Source organism: Delphinapterus leucas, chromosome 19 (assembly GCF_059928025.1).
Source record: "Delphinapterus leucas isolate spDelLeu-1000000601 "Yukka" chromosome 19, BTC_Dleu_Yukka2, whole genome shotgun sequence".
NCBI lineage: Eukaryota > Metazoa > Chordata > Mammalia > Artiodactyla > Monodontidae > Delphinapterus > Delphinapterus leucas.
In genome coordinates, this window is record NC_143147.1 from 55,325,421 (window position 1) to 55,349,828 (window position 24,408).

The 24,408-nt window shown below is 38.7% G+C and overlaps 1 protein-coding gene across 1 annotated transcript in view; it reads left to right on the top strand.

The window, feature by feature from the left end:
• Positions 1-24,408, top strand: part of TANC2 (tetratricopeptide repeat, ankyrin repeat and coiled-coil containing 2) — a 349,573-nt gene that overhangs the window by 90,982 nt on the left and 234,183 nt on the right. The window contains exon 4 of the mRNA XM_022589090.3: positions 20,489-20,671. Coding sequence (XP_022444798.1) covers positions 20,489-20,671 — 183 coding nt within the window. The remainder of the gene's footprint in view (positions 1-20,488; positions 20,672-24,408) is intronic.

Below are 24,408 nucleotides of genomic sequence, written 5' to 3' on the forward strand. Positions count from 1 at the left end.
GTGGAAGTGAAAGGAGGATTGGTTGAAAGTCAGTCGAAGAAGCCCTTGGTTCCTGGGACCTCCTTCTCAAAATTAGCTAACCAGTTAGCTTGACAAATGCCCAGCTCTTCACCCCTAACTTTGGCAAAGGCCAGAAATTTATTCTTTGGAGAGAGCAAAAGTAGAGACTCTCTCTAGAGCAGAAGACACCAGGCATAGTGGAGGGCAGGAGTCCCATACTGAAAATAATCAACCTTTTAGTCCTTTCTCCTAACTATGAGCAGCTGACCAAGGATTACTGGATATTTGAGGAAGCCCTGTAATGTATGAAAGGTAGAGATTAAAATAAACAGGATAGAGCAACTGAGAACAGATCTTTTGCAGAGGAAAATAACAACCATTATAAACAACTTCAGGGAAATAAGAGAAAATAATATAGCCATGAAATAAGGAGTTACTGTAAAAGAGTTATAATTCTGATTTTTAAAAGAGGCTCTTAGACATTAAAATTCTGATAGCAGAGATCAAAAAAGCTTTGTAGAATTACTTAGAAAATTAATGTTGAAGAAATCTGTGAAAAAGTCGAGCAAAAGAACAGATGTTACAGAAGAGAAGTGAGGAGTATTAAGAAACTTACAGGGGCAGTCCAGGAATTTCAGTATTCAAATAATAGTAGTTGGGACTTCCCTGGTGGCGCAGTGGTTAAGAATCTGCCTGCCAGTGCAGGGGACACGGGTTCGAGCCCTGGTCTGGGAGGATCCCACATGCTGTGGAGCAGCTGAGCCCGTGCACCACAGCTACTAAGCCTGCACTCTAGAGCCTGTGTGCCACAACTACTGAAGCCTGCGTGCCTAGATCCCGTGCTCCGCAACAAGAGAAACCACACAATGAGAAGCTCACGCTCTGCAACGAAGAGTAGTCCCCGCTCACTACAACTAGAGAAAGCCCGCATGCAGCAACAAAGACCCAACGCAGCCAAAAATAAATAAATTAATTAATTAAAAAAAGAAAAACAACACCAGTAGTTCCCAGAAGAAACAGAGAAAATGGGGAAGAAATCATCAATAAAATGATTCAAGAAAACTTTCTTGGACTAAAGAACATGAGTTTCTGGTTCAAAAGGCTTACTGAGTACTCATTACAATGGATGAATATAAACACAAACTAAGACACATCGTGGTGAAATTTCAAATCACTGGGTGAAACAGAAGGTCTTTTCATGCTTTCAGAGAGGGAAAAAAATGTGTCAAAGTAACAGGAATCAGTTGGCTTTGGACTTCTTAATGGTAGCGTTAGATACTAAATGAGAAATGGAGCATCACCTTCAAAATTCTGAGGGAAAATAATTTCAACCCCTTTGTATTTCATATGCATTGAAACTATTAATCAGGTATAAGAGTTAAATTAAGATGTTTTAAGACATGTAAGGTTTTTTGTTTGTTTTTTTGATTTGTTTATTTGTTTGTTTGCCTACCTTGTACCCTTTCTTAGAAATCTGTTGGAGAATGTGATCCATCAAAATGAGAAAGTCAGCCGAATAAAAAAGGGAAAGGTTACAAGAAATAGGAAATTTAACAAAAGAGAAGGGTAAAGAAATCTTCAGCATACAATGAAAAGACAGGGTTGGAGGGTAAACAGACCAGATTGGAGTAGGTTAGAAGCTTCCAGAAGAGCCATTCTCAGGAAAATGAAATTGGTAGAAATCTGATGCATTTAATTATCTTTAGAAAAGTTTTAAGTAATTGATGAAAGGCTTAGGGTTGAATTGGTGATAACTACATAAAGTAGTAAGTGAAGAAAGATCTAAACTCAAATAAAGGCAAGTACTGTGTGAAAGGAGATGTTAGAATAAGTTCTCAGTCCTTGGGGTAGTGTCTGGAGTAGCTGAAGTTCATGTCAGTCACCTCCAGTGGTAAACCATGTCAGTTTTCTCCAGTGTGGTACAAATATTTTTATTATTTGATTTGGACCATTATGCTTGAGCAGTAGTGCTCTAAAGGGGGGTGAGCAAATCTGGCCTGTGTGGCCTGCTTTTGTACAGTTGATAGATTTGATTTGCTAGGACAGTTTTAATTATTTTTGTATCTGTGTTCATGTGGGATATTGGCCTTTAATTTTCCTGTCTTAGGATGTCTTTGTCTGATTTTTGTATCAGGGTACTCCTGGTCTCATAGAATCAGTTGAAAGTTGAGAGATATTTCTCCCTCTTCAATTTCCTGGAGTATTTTTTATAGAATTGGTATTATTTCATTCATAAATGTTTGATAGAATTTCCCAGGGAGGCATCTGGGCCTGGAATTTTCATTGTGGGAAAGTTTTAAAATATAAATTAAATTTCTTTAGTAAATATAGGACTATTCAAATTAACTCCTCCTTCTTGGACTATTCAAATTAACTCCTCAAAAAAACCCATTTTTTTTTGTTTTTGTTTTTTTGCGGTATGTGCGCCTCTCACTGTTGTGGCCTCTCCCGTTGCGGAGCACAGGCTCCGGACGCGCAGGCTCAGCAGCCGTGGCTCACGGACCTACCCGCTCCGCAGCATGTGGGATCTTCCCGGACCGGGGCATGAACCCATGTCCCCTGCATCAGCAGGTGGACTCTAAACCACTGTGCCACCAGGGAAGCCTGAGTAACCTTTTTAAATCTATAGAATCTGTAATGGTGTCACCTCTCCTCATTCCTAATATGGTTAATTTGAGTATTCTTTCTCCTTGTCTTGATCATTCTGGATAGAGATATATCAATTTTATTGATCTTAAAGAATCAGTTTCAGTTTTCATTTATTTTCTGTATTGCTTTCCTGTTTTCTATTTTATCAGTTTCTTCTTTGCTCTTTATTATTTCCTTACCTCTGCCTGCTTTGGGTTGAATTTTCTCTTCTATTTCTAGCTTCTTAAGGTAGAAGCTAAGATCACTGATATTGGAACTTTCTTTTCTAATACAGGAATTTTAGTGCTATAAATTTCCCTCTATGTACTGACTTAGCTGCATTTCACAGACTTCGATGAGTAATGCTTTTCATTTATTTCAAAATACTGCCTAATTCCCCTTTTAGTTTCTTCTTTAACCCATGTGTTATTTAGAAGTGTGTTGATGTAGTTTTCAAACATTTGAGAATTTTCCAGATACCTCCTCATATTAATTTCTAGTGTAATTTTGCTGTGGCCAAAGAACACATATTCTGAGTTAGATCACGTTTTATTGAGATATGTTTTATGGCCCAGGAAATTATCTATCTTAAATGTTCTGTGTGCACTTAAAATATGTGTATTAGGCTCTTTGGGGGTGGAAGGCTCTACGAATATTAGTCTGGTTGAGTTAATTGATAGTGTTGTTCAAGTCTTCTATATCTTTGCTGATTTTATGTCTGTTCATTCTGTCAGTTATTAAAAGAGGAATATTGAAATCTCAGACCGTAAGTGTGGATTTATCTATTTCCCCTTGCAGTTCTACCACATTGCTCATACCACTGATCCTCTGGTAAGAAAGGATTCCCCTTCCTCAGAGATTTAAGTATCCCCTACAGCTGCCATTACTGAAATAGTCTTACCTATAGGTGGGGCTGGAAGAGGAAGGTAAAAAGAGAAAAAAGCCAGATCTTCCCACTCTCACAGTCCTATATGGACTGTCCCCCCACCACTGCCCCATTTATACTCTCTAATCAGAAAGAGAAGACTTGTATCTGTTTGACTCTGGTGTGCCAATCCAGGATTTGGATTTCCTTTGAGTTCAGGTTGGGAGTTCGGTGACATTAAAAAACAACAGGAAATGCATCACTGAATTGGTTGTCTTTCAAGTTCTGGTTTCCTTCCACAATTTGCCTGCTGCTGTTTAGTTTTCAGAGTCCTCAGATTGCTGCTCCATCATTCTTTCCAGGGTTTTCAGTTACATTCATGGGTTTTAGTTATATTCAGTTAACACAGAGTGTGCTTACTCCATTTTAAACCAGAACCAGAGCCCTTCCATTTTTTTAAAAAATAGATTGATTTATTTTGGCCACGTTGGGTCTTCGTTGCTGCACGTGGGCTTTCTCTAGTTGCGGCAAGCAGGGGCTACCCTTCGTGGTGGTGTGCAGGCTTCTCATTGTGGTGGCTTCTCTTGTTGCAGAGCAGGGGCTCTAGGCGCATGGGCTTCAGTAGTTGCAGCACGTGGGCTCGGTGGTTGTGGCTTGTGGGCTGTAGAGTGCAGGCTCAGTAGTTGTGGCTGGCTTAGTTGCTCCATGGCATGTGGGATCTTCCCAGACCAGGGATCGAACCCATGTCCCCTGCACTGGCAGGCAGATCCTTTTTTTTTTTTTGGCGGTACGTGGGCCTCTCACTGCTGTGGCCTCTCCCGTTGTGGAGCACAGGCTCCAGACATGCAGGCTCAGCGGCCATGGCTCACGGGCCTAGCCGCTCCGCGGCATGTGGGATCCTCCTGGACCAGGGCACGAACCTGTGTACCCTGCATCGGCAGGCAGACTCTCAACCACTGCGCCACCAGGGAAGCCCCTGGCAGGTGGATTCTTAACCACTGTGCCACCAGGGAAGTCCCTTTCCATTTTATTATATTTTGTGTTGGCCTGTCTGGAGGGTAACATTCAAAATATTTAATAATTAATATGCCAGAAATATCAACCAACCAGAACAGATGCCAGCCTGTTCAGAACAAACATTATCTTTAAACAACTGATATGCCTGTAGAGGGCCATAATGCTTGATAATCTGCCCTGCCTGACTGTGGATATAGTTGCTATTTAATGTCCCTTCTCAGTAATAATGGCAGACACGTAAGGTAAGGTGTCTGGTGAGGTGTGTTAATCTTTGGGCATGAGGGCTCTCTCCTGTGTGTTAACTAACTAGTTTGGCCTCTGATCTGTCTTTCAGATGCAGTGGATTCTGACTCACACATACCCACACTCATTACTTTGGTTTAGGGGCAAAGACCTCTGATGTCATCTGCTTATCAAATGTAGGAGATGGGAGATGGCCTGACTGCTTGGACTGAAACAGATCCCATGCCACTCATTAAGATTGCTGCCCCTGAGAACTTCCTGTTCCTTGCATCTCTTGCTTCTGTGGTTAAAACAGACCTGGAAACACTCTCATCTTTTACAGTTATCCTCCTACACATGCTGTGGGCTATAATTTCCTCCCTCCAGTTGCATCTAGTTTGTCTTCCATGGATTTCTTAACATTCCTCCTCCATTATTGGCTTTTTGTTTTGTTTTATAATGCTTTAAGAATTTGTTCTTTTTAAGATATATTTTCTATCATTTCGCCACCACCTATATTGTTGTCATTTTAGTCTGAACTACCATCGTTTCTTTCCTTTACTACTATTATAGTGTCCTAACTTATTATTTCCATTCTTGCCAATATATAATCTATTGTCCATTTGATAGCTATACTGCTCTAGTTAAAACAAATCAAATCGTATATTTCCCCAAACTTGAAAAAAACATTCTCCAGTGGCTTCCTATCACATTCAGAATAAATTCCAAAGTCTTTATCATTCCCTATATGACCCTGCCTAAGCTACCCTTTTCCTAATACTTTATGTCCTCCCACTCCCTTCATTATCCACTTCGTTTCATCTGTGCTGGCCTTTTTGCTTAAACATGTTAAAGAGTGTTTTCTTTGAAGGGCTTGTACATTTGTTCTTTCTTGACTAAAGGACTGTAGATTTCTTCTTAAGTGAGAGAGGCCGCCTCTCTGACCACCTAAACACCCAGCTCTAACCTTCATAATTGCCACTACTTTACTTGTTCATTGTTGTCTCAACTACCAGAAAACTGGTTTCATTTGAGCGGAGACTTCGTCTTATTCACCACTCTAGCCTTAGAACACTTGCATATAAAATTTTTTCAGTATTTGTTGAATGAAGGAATGAACAAATATCTAGCACTTAGTGTGCATGGGAAAGTATGTGGATGTGCCCAGGTCACATATTGATCCAATATTCACTTCTGTTATTTACGTAACTGAAAAAGTAAAGCCGCAGTGTGAGGAATTTGTTGGATGTATGTAGTTTGTCAGACTATCAACTATCTATTGATTTGTGAATTGAGGCTCTTGAAATAAGACTGTAAAACTGATTGTGACAGTTTAACCTAGTATAGCCTTTTAAGGTTGGGTGGTTATTTTCTGCTTTCCAGCGTAGCATTTTGTATATTATTGGGTTATATTATATACTACATTTGGTCTTATTTGTCTGTTGGATCTCTATTTTTCTTAGTAATCTAGGAGTTCATTAATGGTAGGATCTTAGCATCTAGCACAGTACCAATGTCTTGCATTTAGGCCATCGAATTGATGAAGGAAGCTTATCAATTCTAGGAATTCTGGTTCTGTGTTTCAGGAATCATGGGGTACTTCATCAGAATTGTTTTTTTTATTGTACTAGCTCCATTTTCTGAATCAAATGATTTTTCATTAGAGGTCATCTGTACATAAGCCGACTTACTGCTTCTAGATGCTAAATAGGTGCATGAGCTAATGTAATATGGCTGAAACCCAGTTTTGATTTACTCCTGCAAAGATAGCGTTATGCAGGCATTAGACTCTGATATATAAGATGTGTATTGGTATAATAATGCCTATGATCAGTTCATGCTGGAAGACTGGGAAATTGTACAGTATTTGACTTTGTGTGATTCCCATTATTTGTATCTGGTTTCATTTGATTATGGCATGCTGGTGTATCTATAGTAATAATGTACTAAATTTTCAAATATGCTATCTCCTGGTTCTTTTTCTTTCCTTATAAACATATGAAATATTTCCTAGAAATGAGATGTTCATGTGCTTGAAACGTATACAAATTATCTTTAGTCTGGTGACGATGATTTCTTTATTAAACCCAGAGTGTTTTATTATATAGAATGATAAGGAAAATTATCTCAATATTCAGTATATCATTTCTTTATCTCAGTGTAAGAGTATATCTGGCATAGTGGCATCACTAATATACAGGATTATTTTGTTGTTATAGTACTTTCTCCTTCTGATAAAAATTATTTAGCTTTCAACATAGATTGCTTTAGGAATAAAGAAAAAAATTTTAATAATACATATGTGCCAGGCTCTGAGCTAGGTGCTTTCACAAAATCCTCATTTAATTCTCAGAATAATGCTGTGAAGTATTATTTTCAGTCAGAAAATATTTCAGGCTTTACACTAATCTATGCCAAAAGTTTCAAATCAGCCTTGTTGGTAGCACATATGTAGAATCTTTCCATTCTTATATTTAAAACACAAATTTGTTTGTTGGTGGTTGGACCAACAGAGTTGAAAAGATCTGACCTTAAATGACAAATCCCTCTGAAGTGTCTTTATTTCTTGTCATATGTTTCTTCTGAGATTTAACTTCTTGTTGATAATTCTTTGTGTAACACTCTTTTTTCCAAAAAATTAAACTTGAAATTGGCCCTCTAGCCAACAATTTCTTATTATCTTAGGGTGCTGGGGGTATGTCAGAATGTGTTTATATATTTCAGTTACACTTTATATTTTTTAATGTGAGTTATAATAATTGTATTAAGTAAAAAATTACTTTTACCAAACAATGTAGACATTTAAAAAGGATATGTTAGGGCTTCTTCCTCTTCCACTCCCCTAAAGTAACTAGTATTAATTGTATTCAGTCTGTATCCTTCCATGTTTTCCGCTAAACTCATACTGGCACATGCATGGATGTGTTTGTGTGTGTATTACTTTGAAGATTTTAAAAAATAAAATGCATTTTTTTGTTTTTGTTTTTTTGCGGTACGCGGGCCTATCACTGCCGTGTCCTCTCCCGTTGCGGAGCACAGGCTCCAGACGCGCAGGCTCAGCGGCCATGGCTCACGGGCCTAGCCGCTCCGCGGCATGCGGGATCTTCCCGGACCGGGGCACGAACCCGTGTCCCCTGCATCGGCAGGCGGACTCTCAACCACTGCGGCACCAGGGAAGCCCTAAAATGCAGTTTTAATTCTCTTCTCCCTCAGCTAACAGTGTAGCATGGCCATCCCTCCAGGAACATACTTAAATTCTAATTTCTTAAAATCTGTATAATCCTCTTTAGCTAAGTAATCCATAATTTATTCCACCATTTCCTCATCAATGAGTGTTCAGATTTTCAAAGTGATTCATAATAATTTACTTAGTAATATCTTAAACTCTAGGAATATGCAACCCTAATCACGTTTTGTGTCAGAACATATTAAGTATCCTACTTGGTATTATGATAATTGGACTAGTTAACACTAGAAGGTTTGTAGAAGCCACTCCTTGCTTATCCATATTTATGAATGAAACGGAATAAAAGCATGGGAACTAAAAAGGTTGGAAAAGGTATGTTGGACATTTAGAAAGATTCTGATTTAAAATATTTTTATCTGAATTCTTCTCGCAAGAGATAAAAATGACAAAAACCTCTTTGAAAAACTTCATAAGTTTTATTGAAGGGTCATAAAGAGTTGGATAACAAAGGATGAGGAAGGAACCTATTAGTGAAGCCTAGGGTAAAATTATTATCTAATAAATACATTTTGTGTTTTGTTTTGTTTGAGGACCAGGCTGGATTTAATAAATTTTATTCCTAGTGAAAGATTGAAGAGCTGGTTCCCACAAGGGGGCAGACTAAGACAGTCTGAAATCCTTGACACTATAAACAATATTTATTTTACATTCATAATTCATTTACTAAGAAGGAAGGGGAAGTCACCAGGGACTAGAAATGAATAGAGAGACAACTGACCAACCATCGCATGAATGGTACCGTATATTGGGGGCATCCACCTGCCTCTTCCCCAGTGCATGCGCAAACTTTTGGCAGGTTGGACACTCAGCTGTGGCTGTAGTCAGGTTGGCCTCGGTGAGCAGAAGCCCATATTGCTGAGCCCATGTATAAATTGCATCCTGCTACCATGGCCTCTTTGTTAATGAGCCCACTGGGCAAAGATAGAATGGCTGGGTAAAGAGACTGGTTTAGTCCTCCAAACTGGTCATCTTATCTACGGGGTTATTAAGCACGTTCTCTGTAGAGTTTGCCCTTTGGTAAGCATTCACATGGGACATAAATTGCTTCATATTCTGTGCCCTTTCAAAGAGGTCTGTCCATATACCTTATCCCCAGATTTCCTTGTCACCAGTTCTCTAATTATTCCTTCCAAATCTCTGAATATCCAGTCGTACCATTAAACACTGTCCTTGAGTCAGTATAGAACAGTATCTCTGTCATCTCTCCTTCCAGGCAAAATGAACAACTAGGTACCCTGTTCATACTTCTGGCCCTGGAAGGGTTTCCCTTCACCACTGTCCTTCAGGACCCCAGAATGGGGCTCTAGTATTGGTGTCATCTGCATGTTATCATGCAGAGATATCAGTAAACAAGATTAATTTTTTCCCCCCTCAGTGAGATGGTCATAGAGAATTCTCCATGAGATAAAATATATCCAGATTGAGAGAAAAGAAGCAATATAGCAGGAATTAGGAACCTTGGGCATCTGGGCCACTTGTTTATGCAAATTATTTATACCTTCAGGACCTGCTCAAGCCTGATCTCATGTACATCCCTTCCTTCTGATGATGAAGTGCTTCAGTGCACACCCAACCATATTGCTTTGTTGGTCCAACAAAACTTAGTTCATGATGGACTGCCCAGGTCACATGGTAACATGGTGGCCCATGATCAAGCATTCATTCTAAGGCCCTGTGGTAAGCCAAAAGCTGTTTTTCGAAAAAGGGTGATAGTTATTTGTACCGGATGACATAGCTTTTTTACAGAATGCTGGAGATCTGGCCTGAGATTCACCTAAAGTTGTGCAATAACCGTTCAAGATCCCTATCTAGCACAGATACGTCAAGCAACATTGGATCTAGTGGGTTATATAATCCAAGTGGCAAAGCAGCTTTCACAGCAGCCCATGTGTTGCAGAGCCTTCAATTGTTGTGGGCCTCTCTCACATCCAGCAGTCTTGGTAAATGGTTCATAGTTGCATACCCAAATGAGGAACAGATTGGTTCAAAAATCCAAGGAGGTCTACTGGGCATTGCACTTCTTTCTCAGTATTAAGAGAGAGTAGGTGCAGCAACTTCATCACCTTGGAAGGGATATCTTGAATTGCTCAAGACCATAGGGCTCACAGAAATTTTACCAGTGTGGAAGACCTGTGAATTTGTGTGGAATTGATTTCCCACCCTCTGGAGTGCATATATTTTACCACAGTATTTAGATCAGTTGCTGCTTCTTGTTCACCAAGTCTAATCAGCATGAAATTGTTAGTGTAGTAGACCAGCATGGTGCCTTTAGAATGGAAAGGCAGTTAAGGCCCCTGTGGATTAGATTATTCCTAAGACCAGGAGAATTAATAGCAGGTAGGCCAGTGAAAATGTATAGCTAACCCTGACAGCTGAATGCTTACAGCTTACGATGATCTCATTCTCAGGTCTGTAGCTGCAGACCTGGTACCAGGGATATGTTGATTTGCTTTAGCAAGAAAACCACATCTAAAGCAGCAGCAGCAGTGGGATACACAACCTGAATAAGTTACAAAAATCCATTGGCATTCTCTAAGGTTTGTCTTTCTTCTGCTTAGGCCATATCGATGAGTTGAATGGGAATGTGGTAAGAGTCATCACTCTAGGATCTTTCCAGTATTTAGTGATTGGATCATACTTTTTGCCTTATATTCTAGAAACTAAATGAACTTGATTCTGGACATAGGTGTAAAGCTTTACTGTGCAATACAGTAGTTATTGACCACTTGAAATGTGACTGGTCCAAAAGGAGATGTGTTGTATGTGTAAACTACACACTAGATTTTGAAATTTTCTGTCTTCCCATTCATTCAATAATGTTTGCCTTTACTTATTATTATTATTTCTTTTAATTTTTTAAATTTTTTATTTTTTGCGGTACGCCGGCCTCTCACTGTTGTGGCCTCTCCCATTGAGGAGCACAGGCCCCGGACGCACAGGCTCAGCAGCCATGGCTCATGGGCCCAGCTGCTCCGCGGCATGTGGGATCTTCCCTGACTGGGGCACAAACCCGTGTCCCCTGCATCAGCAGGCAGACTCTCAACCACTGTGCCACCAGGGAAGCCCGCCTTTACTTATTGAAGCATTGTTGTAATAGTTGCTTTAAGGTCTTCGGTGTTTAATTCTAATATCTGTATAATCTTGGGAGTAACATCTGTTGACTTTTCCTTCTCATGTTGAGATTTCCCTGTTTCTTCATATGCCATATTATTTTGGATTATATCTTGGACATTTTGAATATTATGATATGAGACCCTAGGTTTTATTTAAGTTCTAAGGAGAAGGTTGATTTGTGTGTGTGTGTGTGTGTGTGTGTGTGTGTGTATATATGTATGTCAGTGGCTAGTCAACCAGATTATGTTCAGGAAACAGATTCCTACCTGCATTCTCAGGGCTCTAGTTCCAACGTCAGTTCGGTTTTCTGAGCATTTCTATTTAGATCATTTCCATGTGTGGGACCCAGTATCCATTCTGGGACCAGAGTGGTAGTAAGTATGTCTTGTTGCTCTGTTCTTAAAGCCTATGGTATGGATGTTTAGGGTCACATCCATGCACGCAGAGCTCAGAGGTGAGCACTGAAGTTCATATACAACTCTATGGGATTGTTTGCTTGATATACCTCCACACCCCAATCTTACCAACATTTTCCAGCTCTCAGACTCTCCCTTGCCAGTAGTCTGGCTAAAAAACAGGGACTCTAGTTTCCCTGTTCCACTGTTCAATTCCTACAACTGTGTCTGTATCCAAGTCAAGTGATAAGAGGACAGAGAAATAAAAAGCAGTGAGGATTTGCCTCACACTCTTGGGATTGCAATTCCTGGGGTCAGAAAAAAGGGTTCACTTCTCCCAGGGTTTTAGGTACTACCTGCCCAGTCACCACTACCATCTCTCTGCTGCTACTGCCATAGAATTGGCTGGAGACCAGGATAGAAGAGAAGGGAAAAAGGAGGGATTTCCCCTAGTTTCCAGACTAGCAAGGGCCCCCTTCCCTGTTCCTCACTAGAAAGGGAGGGATTTTCTTGGAGCTTTTTCTTACCCGGTGTACACTTCTCAGTTTTGGGCTGCCTTTGAGTCCAGGTGAGGCAATACCTGAGAAAAAACATGGCAAACTCACCACCAGTTCAATGGAACTTCACATTCTGTGCTGCTTTTCCAATCTGCCTGCTACTGTTTATTTTCATAGTCTTCAGATATGTATTCTACCCATTCTTTTTGGATGGTTTTTGGTTATAGATTTATTTGTTTTAAAAAATAGATTTTCGGGCTTCCCTGGTGGCACAGTGGTTGAGAGTCCGCCTGCCGATGCAGGGGACACGGGTTTGTGCCCCGGTCGGGGAGGATCCCATATGCCGCGGAGCAGCTGGACCCGTGAGCCGTGGCCGCTGGGCCTGTGCGTCCGGAGCCTGTGCTCCGCAACGGGAGAGGCCACAACAGTGAGAGGCCCGCGTACCGCAAAAAAAAAAAAAAAAAAAAATAGATTTTCTATTTTAGAATAGTTTCAGGTTCACAGCAAAATTGAGTGGAAAGTACAGAGTTTCTATATATGCCTCTTGCACCCACACACCCACAGCCTCCCCCGCTGTTAACATCCCAGCACCACAGTGGTACATTTGTTAAAATAGATGAAGCGACATTGACACATCATTATCACCCAAAGTTCACAGTTTACATTAGGGTTCACTCTTTTTCGTTAGGGTTCACTCTTTTTTTTTTTTTTTTTTTTTAAGGAAGCCTTTCATTTTTATTTAAAAAAATATTTTTTTTTAATTAATTTTATTTTTTGGCTGCGTTGGGTCTTCATTGCTGCACGCGGGCTTTCTCTAGTTGCGGCAAGGGGAGGCTACTCTTCATTGCGGTGCGCGGGCTTCTCGTGGTGGTGGCTTCTCTTGTTGTGGAGCACAGGCTCTAGACACGCGGGCTTCAATAGTTGTGGCACGTGGGCTCAGTAGTTGTGGCTTGTGGGCTCTAGAGTGCAGGCTCACTAGTTGTAGCTCACGGGCTTAGTTGTTCCGCAGCAGGTGGGATCTTCCTGGACCAGGGCTCAAACCCGTGTCCCCTGCATTGACAGGTGGATTCTTAACCACTGTGCCACCAGGGAAGTCCCTAGGGTTCACTCTTGATGTTGTACATTCTATGATTTTGACAAATGTATAATGACATATACCTACTATTATAGTATCATGTAGAATAGCTTCACTGCCCTAAAAATCCTCTATACTCTAAATGTTCATTCTTCCCTCCCTACAATCCCTGGAAACCACTGATCTTTTTACTGTTTCCATTGTTTTGCCTGTTTCAGAATGTCATATAGTTGGAATCATACAGTATGTACCCTTTTCCGATTGGCTTCTTTCACTTAGTAATACACATTTAAGTTTCCTCCATGACATCTCATGACTTGATAGCTCATTTCTTTTTAGTGCTGAATAATATTCTGTTGTTTGGATGTGCCAGTTTATCCATTCACTGAAGCACATCTTGGTTGCTTCCAGGTTTTGACAGTTGTGAATAAAGCTGCCGTTAATATCCATGTGCAGGTTTTTGTATGGATATAAGTTTTCAGCTCATTTGGGTAAATGCCAAGGAGCATGACTGCTGGATTGTAAGGTAAGAGTGTGTTTAGTTTTGTAAGAAGCTGCCAAATTGTCTTCCAAAGTGGCTGTACCATTTTTCATTCCCACCAGCAATGAACGAGCGATCCGGTTGCTCCACATCCTTACCAGCATTTGGTGGTGTCAGTGCTTTGGATTTTGGCCATTCTAATAGGTGTGCAGTGGTACCTTGAGTTGTTTTAATTTGCAGTTCTCTAATGACATATATTGAATGTCTTCTTCGTATACTTATTTGCTGCTTTAGTGAGGTGTCCAGGTCTTTTCCCATGTTTTAATTTTTTTTCTTATCATTGAGTTTGTATACTTTGGATATATTTTAAAATATTTTCTCTCAGTATGAGGCTTGTGTTCTCATATTCTTGACAGTGTCTTTCGTAGAGCAGACATTTTAAATTTTAATGAAGTCTAGATCATCAGTTATTGCTTTCGTGGATCATGCCTTCAAGGTTATCCAGATTTTCCATGTGATGTTCTAGGAGTTTTATACCTTTGCGTATTACATTTAAGTGTGTGATCCATTTTGAGTTAATTTTTTATGAAGGGTGTAAGGTCTGTGTCTAGATTTATTGTTTTGGAGGTGGATGTCCAGTTGTCTAAGGATCATTTGTTGAAAAGACTATCTTTTCTCCAGTGTACTGCGTTTGCTCCTTTGGCTATATTTATGTGGGTCTATTTCTGGGCTTTCTGTTCTGTTCCATTGATTTGTCTGTCTGTTCTTTCATCAGTACCACACTGCCTTGATTACTGTAGCTTTATAGTACATCTTGAAGTTCAGTAGTGTCAGTCCTCCATCTTTGTTCTTCCCCTTCAAATATTGAGTTGGGTATTCTGGGTGTTTTGCCTCTCCATATAAATTTTAGAATCAGTTTTTCTTTTCTTATTTAATTTTTATGGCTGCATCTGGTCATTGTTGTGGCACATGGGATCTTCGTCGAGGCATGCAGGATCATTCGTTGTGGCACATGGGCTCTTTGTTGCTGTGCACGGGCTTCTCTCTAGTTGTGGCACGTGGGTTTTCTGTCTCTACTTGCGGCACGCAGGCTTCAGAGCACGTGGGCTCTGTAGTTTGCAGCACGTGGGCTCTCTAGTTGAGGCGTACAAGCTCAGTAGTTGTGGCACATGGAATTAGTTGCCCCGCAGCGTCGTGTGTGGGATCTTAGTTCCCCGACCTGGGATCAAACCTGCGTCCCCTGCATTGTAAGGTGGATTCTTTACCACTGGACCACCAGGGAAGTCCCTAGAATCAGTTTTTCAATATCAACAAATATTGATTGGGTTTGCATTAAGTCTGCTAGATCAGTTTGGGGAGAATTGACATTTTGACAGTATTGATGCTTTGTATCCATGAACATGGAGTTTTTCTCCATTTATTTAGATCTTTGACTTCTTTCATCAGAGTTTTGTAGTCTTCCTCATATAGATCTTCTATATATTTTGTTAGAATTATACCTAAGTATTTCATTTTTTTAATTCACAGTTTTATAATTCCAACATCTTTGCCATATCTGAGGCTGGTTCTGATGCATGCACTGTCTCTTCATACTGTTTTTTGTTTATTTGTTTGTTTTTTTAACTTTTAGTATGCCATGTAAGTTTCTGCTGAAAGGTGACTATGGTGTACTGGATAAAATGAACTGCGGCAAATAGTAATGTAATTTTAAGGTGGGAGTGGGGTGGGAAGCATTCTGTAGTCCTATGATTAGGTCTCAGTCTTTTGGTGAGCCTGTGCCCCTGGACTGTGAACTTTACCAGTGCCTCTGAGTTGTTGTGTTCCATTGATTTTGTGTCCATTCTTTTACCAATACCACATACTGTCTGGATTACAGTAACTTCACATTAGTCTTGAAATGAGGTGCTGTGAGACTCCAAACTTTGATTTTACTGTTCAAAATTATTTTATCTATCCTAGTCCCTTTGTTTTTACATGAGTTTAAAATCAGCTTTTTGATTTCTACCAAAATAATTGACTGCTGGATTTTCATTAGGATTGCTTTAAACCTATAGATCACTTTGAGACCTAGCATCCTAAAATCTTCAGATCCATGAACAGGTCAATAGTGTATCTCTCCATTTAGGTCTTTGATGTCTTTCATCAGTGTTTTGTAGTTTTCAGCATACAAATATTGTACATATATGGTTAGATTTCTTCCTAATTATTTCATGTTTTTAATGGTGCTATTTTGGTGTTACTGGTTTAAATTTTTTAAAATTTTCTGCATATTCATTGCTGGAAATTTGCTTCTTGTATACGGACTCTGTAATCTTTGAGTTTGCCTAACTCACTTGTTTTTTTCTAGTGGATTTTTTTCTAGATTACTTAAAATTTTCTGCATAGGCAGGCATGCTGTCTGATTACATGACCCTGTACTAGCTATTACACTTCTCTTGGCCTGTTTCCTGCCTGATATTATGGACACGTTATGGGACTATTACTGAGTCACAGAGTGCTGTAAGTTAAAATGATATTTGGAATAATTTCAGGCAAAACCCCTTTGTTTCTGAAATATGTAAAAGCCCTTTGACTTTAGGGACTAGTTTATCACCATGCTCTGTTTTTTTTGTTTCTCTGTGTACTTTTTAAAAATAACTTTTAGTAACATATAAACTGGAAAATTCATAAGTAATGTATACAGTTTAATGAATTATCATGCTAGAGGCTTTTGATTTATAAGTTTTATTTGTGGTTATTTATGTAAGTTGAAAAATTAGAAGGCAGTTCTGTAGAATAGGTATGGCCTTCAGCTAAAGAATTTCTTTATTAACTTGAACTTTAATATCTCGTAATCATCTGTACTAAATATAAGACTTAGGACTGAAATTTTTATTGAGTCATAATTACTCCTAACATTTCTTTAGTGTCCATATACTTGATATCCCTGTGCTATCTTTCTTTTTTTTTAAACAAATTTATTTTATTTATTTATTTATTTTTGGCTGCGTTGGGTCTTCGTTGCTGCATGCAGGCTTTCTCTAGTTTCAGGGAGCGGGGGCTACTCTTCATTGCTGTGCACAGGCTTCTCATTGCGGTGGCTTCTCTTGTTGTGGAGCGTGGGCTTTACGTGTGCGGGCTCAGCAGTTGTGGCTCTCAGGCTCTAGAGTACAGGCTTAGTAGTTGTGGCATACGGACTTAGTTGCTCCATGGCAACTAATGGTATCTTCCTGGACCAGGGCTCAAACCCGTGTCCCCTGTATTGGCAGGCGGATTCTTAACCACTGTGCCACCACGGAAGCCCTCCCTGTGCTATCTTAATTCAACTTTTGAATATCTAATCTCCGGGTATCCAGCAAAACTGAATTTTTTCTGTCACATTAGCAGTTTATTTTATTCTGCCATATCTCTATCACATTATTTCAGTAACTTTTATTCAGTTGATTATAGCAGGAAAAGTGAGTGGTAGGAAAATGAAGATTGAGTAATTTGGAGTACCAGTAAATATCATCTTACATGATTGGTAAATTGGATTTCTTTTTTTTTTTTTAACGTTTATTTTTTTATTTGGCTGTGCCGGGTCTTAGTTGCTACACGGGGGTCTTCATTGCTGCGTGCGGGATCTTTGTTGCGGCATGCGAACTCTATATTTGCGGCAAGTGGGATCTAGTTCCCTGACCAGGGATTGAACCTGGACCCCCTGCATTGGGAGTGTGGAGTCTTAGCCACTGGACCACCAGGGAAGTCCTGGTAAATTGGATTTCAAATTTTTTACTTCCTTCCTGTTATAAAATTATACATCCATTTCTTTTGCTATGCAGCTTTTCAGTTGTTCCCACTGAAATGCACCAGGTGTATTTCCATGCCCCATTGATGTTGTTCTTGGACTTGCTTGGGCCAGTAAAATATTAGTGAACAGAGGTCTTAAATATGCTCCTCTGATTTAACTTGGTCTCCTGCAGCCCTGTGATCTACCATGACAAGAGTGTGCCCCACGTATTCACTGCCCCTTCAGTGACTGGCCCAATATGAATGACACGTTGGAATAGTTCTGAACTTGATAACCCAACCAAGATCAGCTGACCCACAGGCAATCTACAGACTCATGAGCATAAAAGTGAATGTTGTAGACTACAGAGATTTTGAGGTTGTTAGTTACCCAAGAAAAAATGACTAATGCAGTCAAATTCTGTTCATGCATACCAGTACTTTTCTTTACTTGAAACATATATTTTTAGTTTTTTCTCTGTATTTATAGGGCAGAGAAGATAGAGGAAAATATTTTTAAGCAAAAAAGTAAACTAGGACATCCATACTGGACTAATTGCAGTATTATTCCTTAAGGAGTATTATTAGATTCTAAAATTATCAGCTAAGTTTTAACATTAGAACATTTCAAATGAAAAGAGATACTTCACTAAATCAAATGCATTCTTCTAGATATATTGTCTTTAAACAATCTAGTGCTGATTTTTCTTTAATTAGGGAATTATTACACTAATGACATACCTCTTTGTAAACCTGTAAAATACTATAATTCCATATAAATCAGTCTCATGTCTATTCATGAAAGCCCAAAGATTAGAAATCTATTAATAAAGAGACTTGTAAAATAGGTCTAGGAGATTTCATCTGATCACAGTTCCAGAGAGAAAGAGAAGAGAACGGTTGGAAGAAAATAATTGGTCAATATAGTAAAGGAAAGGACCCAGTGACTAATGAGAAATAAAAAGTTAAGACCTATTCTGGTAAAAGTTTTGAAATCCAAAGATAAGGAATAAGTCCTAGATTTCTACCAACAGAAGTTTGGGGAAAAGATAATAGTGATCTGGACTATGGTAGTGATAGGAGAAATGAAGAGAACATGGTAGATTTGAACTCTATATGAGGTTGATACTCTGCAGAATAGCTATTGCGTTTGTTGCAAAGGGATGTGATGGGAAGAGATGAATGATTACTAGTCTTCTGGTTTGAATAAATATGTGAGTAGGTGGTAAATATCTACATAATATTTTTTAATTGAGGTAGCTTACCATTTTAACCATTTTAATGTGTACAATTCACTGGTTTTAGTACATTTACAGTGTTGTGCAACCATCACTGCTATATAATCCATCACCCCAAAAGGAAACCCTGTACCTATTAAGCAGTCACTCCTCATTCCTGTAGTCATCCCTGGCAACCACTAATCTACTTTCTGTCTGGATTTGCTTATTCTGAACGTTTCATATAAATGGAATCATACAACATGTGGCATTGTTTTTGTCTGGCTTCTTTCACTTAGTAGAATGTTTTCAAAGTTTATCAGTGTTGTAGCATGAATCAAGCCTTCATTATTTTTATTGCTAAATAATATCTCATTTTATAGATATACCACATTTTAATCTTTTTGGTGTTAAGCATACTAGTTTAAATTCTGTGTCTTATTGTTCCATAGTCTGTATTCCCTCTAAGACTTTATTTTGCATGATCTTTCTGATTTGCTTTTTTCATGTTCTCTCTTTGTTATTGTTAGTTAAGGACAAGATATTGTATATGAAAAATTGTGGAAGTATTTTGAGATCTGTGATGATGTTATCTTCTTCTAAGAAGATTTATGTTTGTTTTTGGCAGGCACTAGCAATCCAAGATTGCCTTAATTAAATTTTGTGGTAGACATTTGGAGCTGAGCTTCAGTCCTGTAAAGGCCAGTCTAGTTTTTTTTTGTTGTTTTTTTTAAAAAATAAATTTATTTATTTATTTTTGGCTGCGTTGGGTCTTTCTTGCCGCATGTGGGCTTTCTCTAGTTGTAGAGAGCAGGGGGCTACTCTTTGTTGTGGTGCGCAGGCTTCTCATTGCGGTGGCTTCTCTTGTTGAGGAGCATAGGCTCTAGGGTGTGTGGGCTTCAGTAGTTGTGGCATGCAGGTTCCGTAGTTGTGGCATGTGGGCTCTAGAGCACAGACTCAGTAGTTGTGGCACATGGGCTTAGTTGCTCCGTGGCATCTGGGATCTTCCCGGACCAGGGCTCGAACCCGTGTTCCCTGCATTGGCAGGCAGATTCTTAACCACTCGCCACCAGGGAAGTCCCTAGTTTTGGTTTATACACACTCCTAGAATGTAGCCCTTTGGGGTTCCAAACAAAAGTGTTGGAGTTACACCAGCTCCCCCTTCACAACTTGGTTCTCCAGCCATTCCAGTACTTGTCTTCCCAGCTCTGTAAAACTGTCAATGGCTTCTTAGCCTTTCAGATGCCACAAAGTAAAAAGTGGCCCCAAATACCAGGTCTCAGTCTTCTTGTAATTCTTCATCATGCTATTAACTCTCCAGTGCCTTCAGGAAGATTTTTTAAATGTATATAGTTGTAGTTTTCTTAGGGAAAGGTTGGTCTGAAGTATATAATCTGCCATTGCCAGAATTCTGTAGAAGTCAACAGTACGTAAGTGGAAGTAAACAGCATATCATTTACTCTTTTTTTAAATGTTTGAGCAGATTCGAAAATCACCATATAATGTTAGTCTTACCCATTTATATTTTCAGGTACATTCTTGGAGAAAGAGAATAAGAAATAGAGTTACAGTGATCCTACTAGGAATTGCACAGATTGGATTGTCAAGCAGGGGAATATCTTCTTTCATGTTTGTCTTCTCAGGGACAGTTGAAGACCATTGCTGTAATCGTAACACTTGTTGCATTGAACTGTAATTACTTTTTATATGGCTACGTTGTTCATGAGACAGTGAGCCCCTTACGAGGAGGAATCCTGTCTTATTCATGTTCAGTTTCCTAGTGCTGGACCTGAAGTTAAGTACCCAGTTAGGTAGAAATGAATCTGTGTGTTGGGAATTCCTTATTTTCTTTTCACAGTGAAAAATCAATATCAGTGTACACTGTGCTGAGTCATCCAAAAAGATAAATTTTAATAGAGAAGAAGTTTAGTAGAAGAATGTTTTCTCACCAGCTCTTTTCTCCCATTCTCTTCTATGTAACAGGTGGCATCTCCACAGAAAGTGACTGTGCTTTTGAGCCAGACTACGCCGTCCCACCACTTCCAGTGAGTGAAGGTATGCAGCACATTCGGATTATGGAGGGCATGTCTCGCTCTCTTCCATCCTCCCCCTTACTCACACATCAGTCTATCAGTGTTCGGCTCCAACCTGTGAAGAAGTTAACTGGTAAGGACTTTACCTAAATTTAGTATATTTAACAGGAAACCTAACAGTGTGGCACTCTAGGTCATATCAGATATGTTTATGTGCAGCTCTAGGTTTTTCCTCTTTGGCCTTACTAATGTCACAGGCTCTTGGAAAGTGGAGCTCCTACTGATTTTAGTTTAGGGAATTAGAATAGTGCTCCATTTGACAGATTGTTGTATTTATTTCCTAAATGATCCATCTGTTGTAGACATATTTTTCTAGGCTTTCAGGAAATTTTCAGCTTTGCCAGAATATACTGTTGTTCTGATTGCATTTATCAGCTTGTTCATGTCAGATTACCAAATGGAGATATTGTAATTTTAGAATAATAAACGCTTCATAGTTTAGCAAAGGTACATCAGTTTGAAATCCTGATTTGTATATTTCATACCCATTTTTAAAAGCTGATCTAGATATTTACCTCTCCATGGTACAGTACTCCAACTTGTTAGGATATTACTATAATTCATAAGTTGTGGATTGACTTTAATATGATCTCACAGTATGTATTGTGCAGTCAGGTCTAGTTGTTAGGTATGAAACTGTGTCTTGATTAAATGAACTTTTATCCCTTAAAGCTTTTTCAGGGAAGAAATTTTAATATATTAAATGATACTTATGTGCGAAAATATGTACACCTGGATCACTTTGTCAGGTTTCTTTTAACATTATTAGTTTATATCAACATCAGTAAGTTGACTGGTGTTGAATGGATTATGAGTGTATGGAGGCAAGAAATGAAGTAATTCCCGAAGCCTGTATTGACTTCCTCCTATGTGTCTGGCATTGAGTTAGACAGTAGTGTTGATTATTGAATGACAATTCAAATGAAAATAAGATGATAGAGGGGGCAATGAGATTTTTCACTCTTCCATCTATTTTGAATGGAACTTTTACAATGTTTATAATTTTCTTTAAAATAATAGTATTTCTTTATTCTGTAGTTCCACAGAGCATAACTTATGCTTCTTTACAACCTGCACAAAGCATAAGTTATGCCTCTTATATTTTTTATTGTTTTTTTAGGCATCTTCAAATGACTGAGTCAAAGTCTACTTTGATTCTTGGGTCATTAGGTAAAAATCAGTAAAGTAGCTTAATAACATTTTACTAAAATACTTATTCCTTCTGTTATCTAAAAACAGGGTAAGTTTTATGTGATTGGGCTTGAATAAAAATTTCAATGCTTAGAAATCCCTGCTTTTTTTTACAGTTTAAGGTATTATTGATTACTGAAAATACAAATAATCAAATCTGATGGCTGTCAAGTGATGTGCTTCATTTTACTACACATATTGGAAGAAATAGTAAGAAAAATTCTGTTTTCCTATAGAAGTTAGCTGAATTGCCTGAGGTTTTAGAGATAGCACTTTCCTACCCCATTAGGAAGTTTGAACTTTAACTTAAATAGACAACCTTTAGATGACCTAAAAGATAAATACATATACTAACAAAGTCAACAACATGCCTGATATCACAGAGATAGTACAGGGAAGCAGTAATAGGAAGTACACTGGTTAATTACAGGTATGAGCTATTCAGTTTTAATTTTACAGTGCTCGAAGTATAAGCATCCTCTCAAATAATTTTATTTACTGAAGAGGTTGTCAGAGGCCTAAGAATTTGAAGTTTGAGAATGCATTTTTAAATATCTGAATGAAAGAAATCTCTTTCCTGAAAGAGGATGCCATGAAAATTTTTCTGTGGCCAATTTTCTGCCAAGTGAATTAGATGATAAGAATTTTCTGGTTTAACCTGGAATTAAATTACTTTGAAATTTAAATTAAAAATATTATTTAGGGGCTTCCCTGGTGGCACAGTTGTTGAGAGTCCACCTGCCGATGCAGGGGACACAGGTTCGTGCCCCGGTCCAGGAAGATCCCACATGCTGCGGAGCGGCTAGGCCTGTGAGCCATGGCCGCTGAGCCTGCACGTCCGGAGCCTGTGCTCCACAACAGGAGAGGCCACAACAGTGAGAGGCCTGCGTACCGCAAAAAAAAAAAAAAAATTATTTAGTAGATTATTCATCAGTTATCTTTCCTTTCCTAATTATATTTTGTTATAAATAAGTAAAAAGAACTTTGTATGGGAAAAGATTAACTGACCATAAGGAAATGTCCTTCAGAGAATGGTTCTTAACAAAATACATTAATATGGCCATTAGGGCTACACTAACTAATTTATGCATTTCCATTCATTTAAACTTCCAACTACCTTATCTTTCTTGTATTCATATTACAACCAAACTGAATAAGTAGGGCCAGAATAGTTATTTTCTTCTGTTTTCTTTCTGACTTTCTAATATTTAGTCCCCTGTCTCTGCTATGGTCAGGGTAGTTTGCTCATTATTCTTCTGTGCTTTTCACTTAATCATTAAACAAATATTTGTTTAGGACCTACTATATATGCCAGGCACTGCTCTAGATACAGTAAATAGAGTTGAGTCTCCTGCCTTCAAGGTATTTATATTCCATTTGGGAGGGAGACTGATAATAAACATATAACCAATAAATAAATAATTTTCGATAGTAACTAGTACTGTGAAGGTGATAAAGTAGGAAAAGGGATAGAGAAAGACTGGGGTAGAGGTAGGTTCTTTCTATGAAGTGATCAGGGAGAGTCAGAGAAGGAGATATTTGAACTGAGGTCTGAATAACAAAAAGAAGCCAGCCATGGGAAGATCTGGGATCAGAGCCTTCCAGGCAGAGGGAACAGTGAGAACAACAGTCCTAAAGCAGAAAGCAGCGTTGGCATGTTCAAGGATTAGAAAGAAGGCAGGTGTGTTGTCAGCAAAATAAGTCATAGGGGAGGGGAGTATGAAATAATTGAAGAGGTAGGCAGAAGCCAGAGTTTTTAGAATCATGGTAAGGAATCTACTCTGTAGGATTTTAAGCAGAGCTGGAATGGGATATAATATGATCTGATTTAGCTTTTAATCAGATCTTGGTGACAAATGTGCTAAGAGTAGAGAGAGTATGGGGGTCTGGAGTATCCCATTAACCTTGGGTGTGTTTTCCTGATCTTTAATAGATCTTTAACTTCTAACAAGTTAGTAGAGGTTGAAAAGACAATCTTTTTTTTTTGTTTTATCTCGTAAAACATAACGGAGCAACTTTTCCTATTATTATATAACCTTTGTACTCTCAACGTATTTGTCTTATACACAGAGGTGTATATGAAGATCCATTTCCAAATACTTTGACTTCTCTTTAGTCTCGAGGGAGTGAGAATGGGGAAAGGTTTGCTCAAGAACAAAGACATGTAATTTGAAGCTGGAAAACTAATTTTATATATATATATAAAATATGTATATTTAGAATATATATAGCTCTATCCTGTACAAAAACAAGTTACCGTAAAAGTGATCAAGAGAAAAACAGGCTCTGTGGTGATACTGCTTGAATTTGTATCCCAGCTCTGAGAAAGTCACTTTACTACCGCCTGCTTCTGTTTCTTCATCTGCAAAATGGGGTTAACAATACCTCCTACCTCATGGATAGTCAGGTCTATAACCCATTGATGGTTATCACATTGCTTAATACTTGATTAAAACTGTGTTTGGCAAATAATAAATGCTCAGAATGTGTTCGCTGTTATTGTTAACAAAATTGTTAAATTTGGTGAGAAGTTTTTAAAAATTTCTTTTAGCATTAGACACCAATTTGGAACTTTAAAACTTTGCACGTTTTAAAAATTATACTTTTTAATGAGTAATA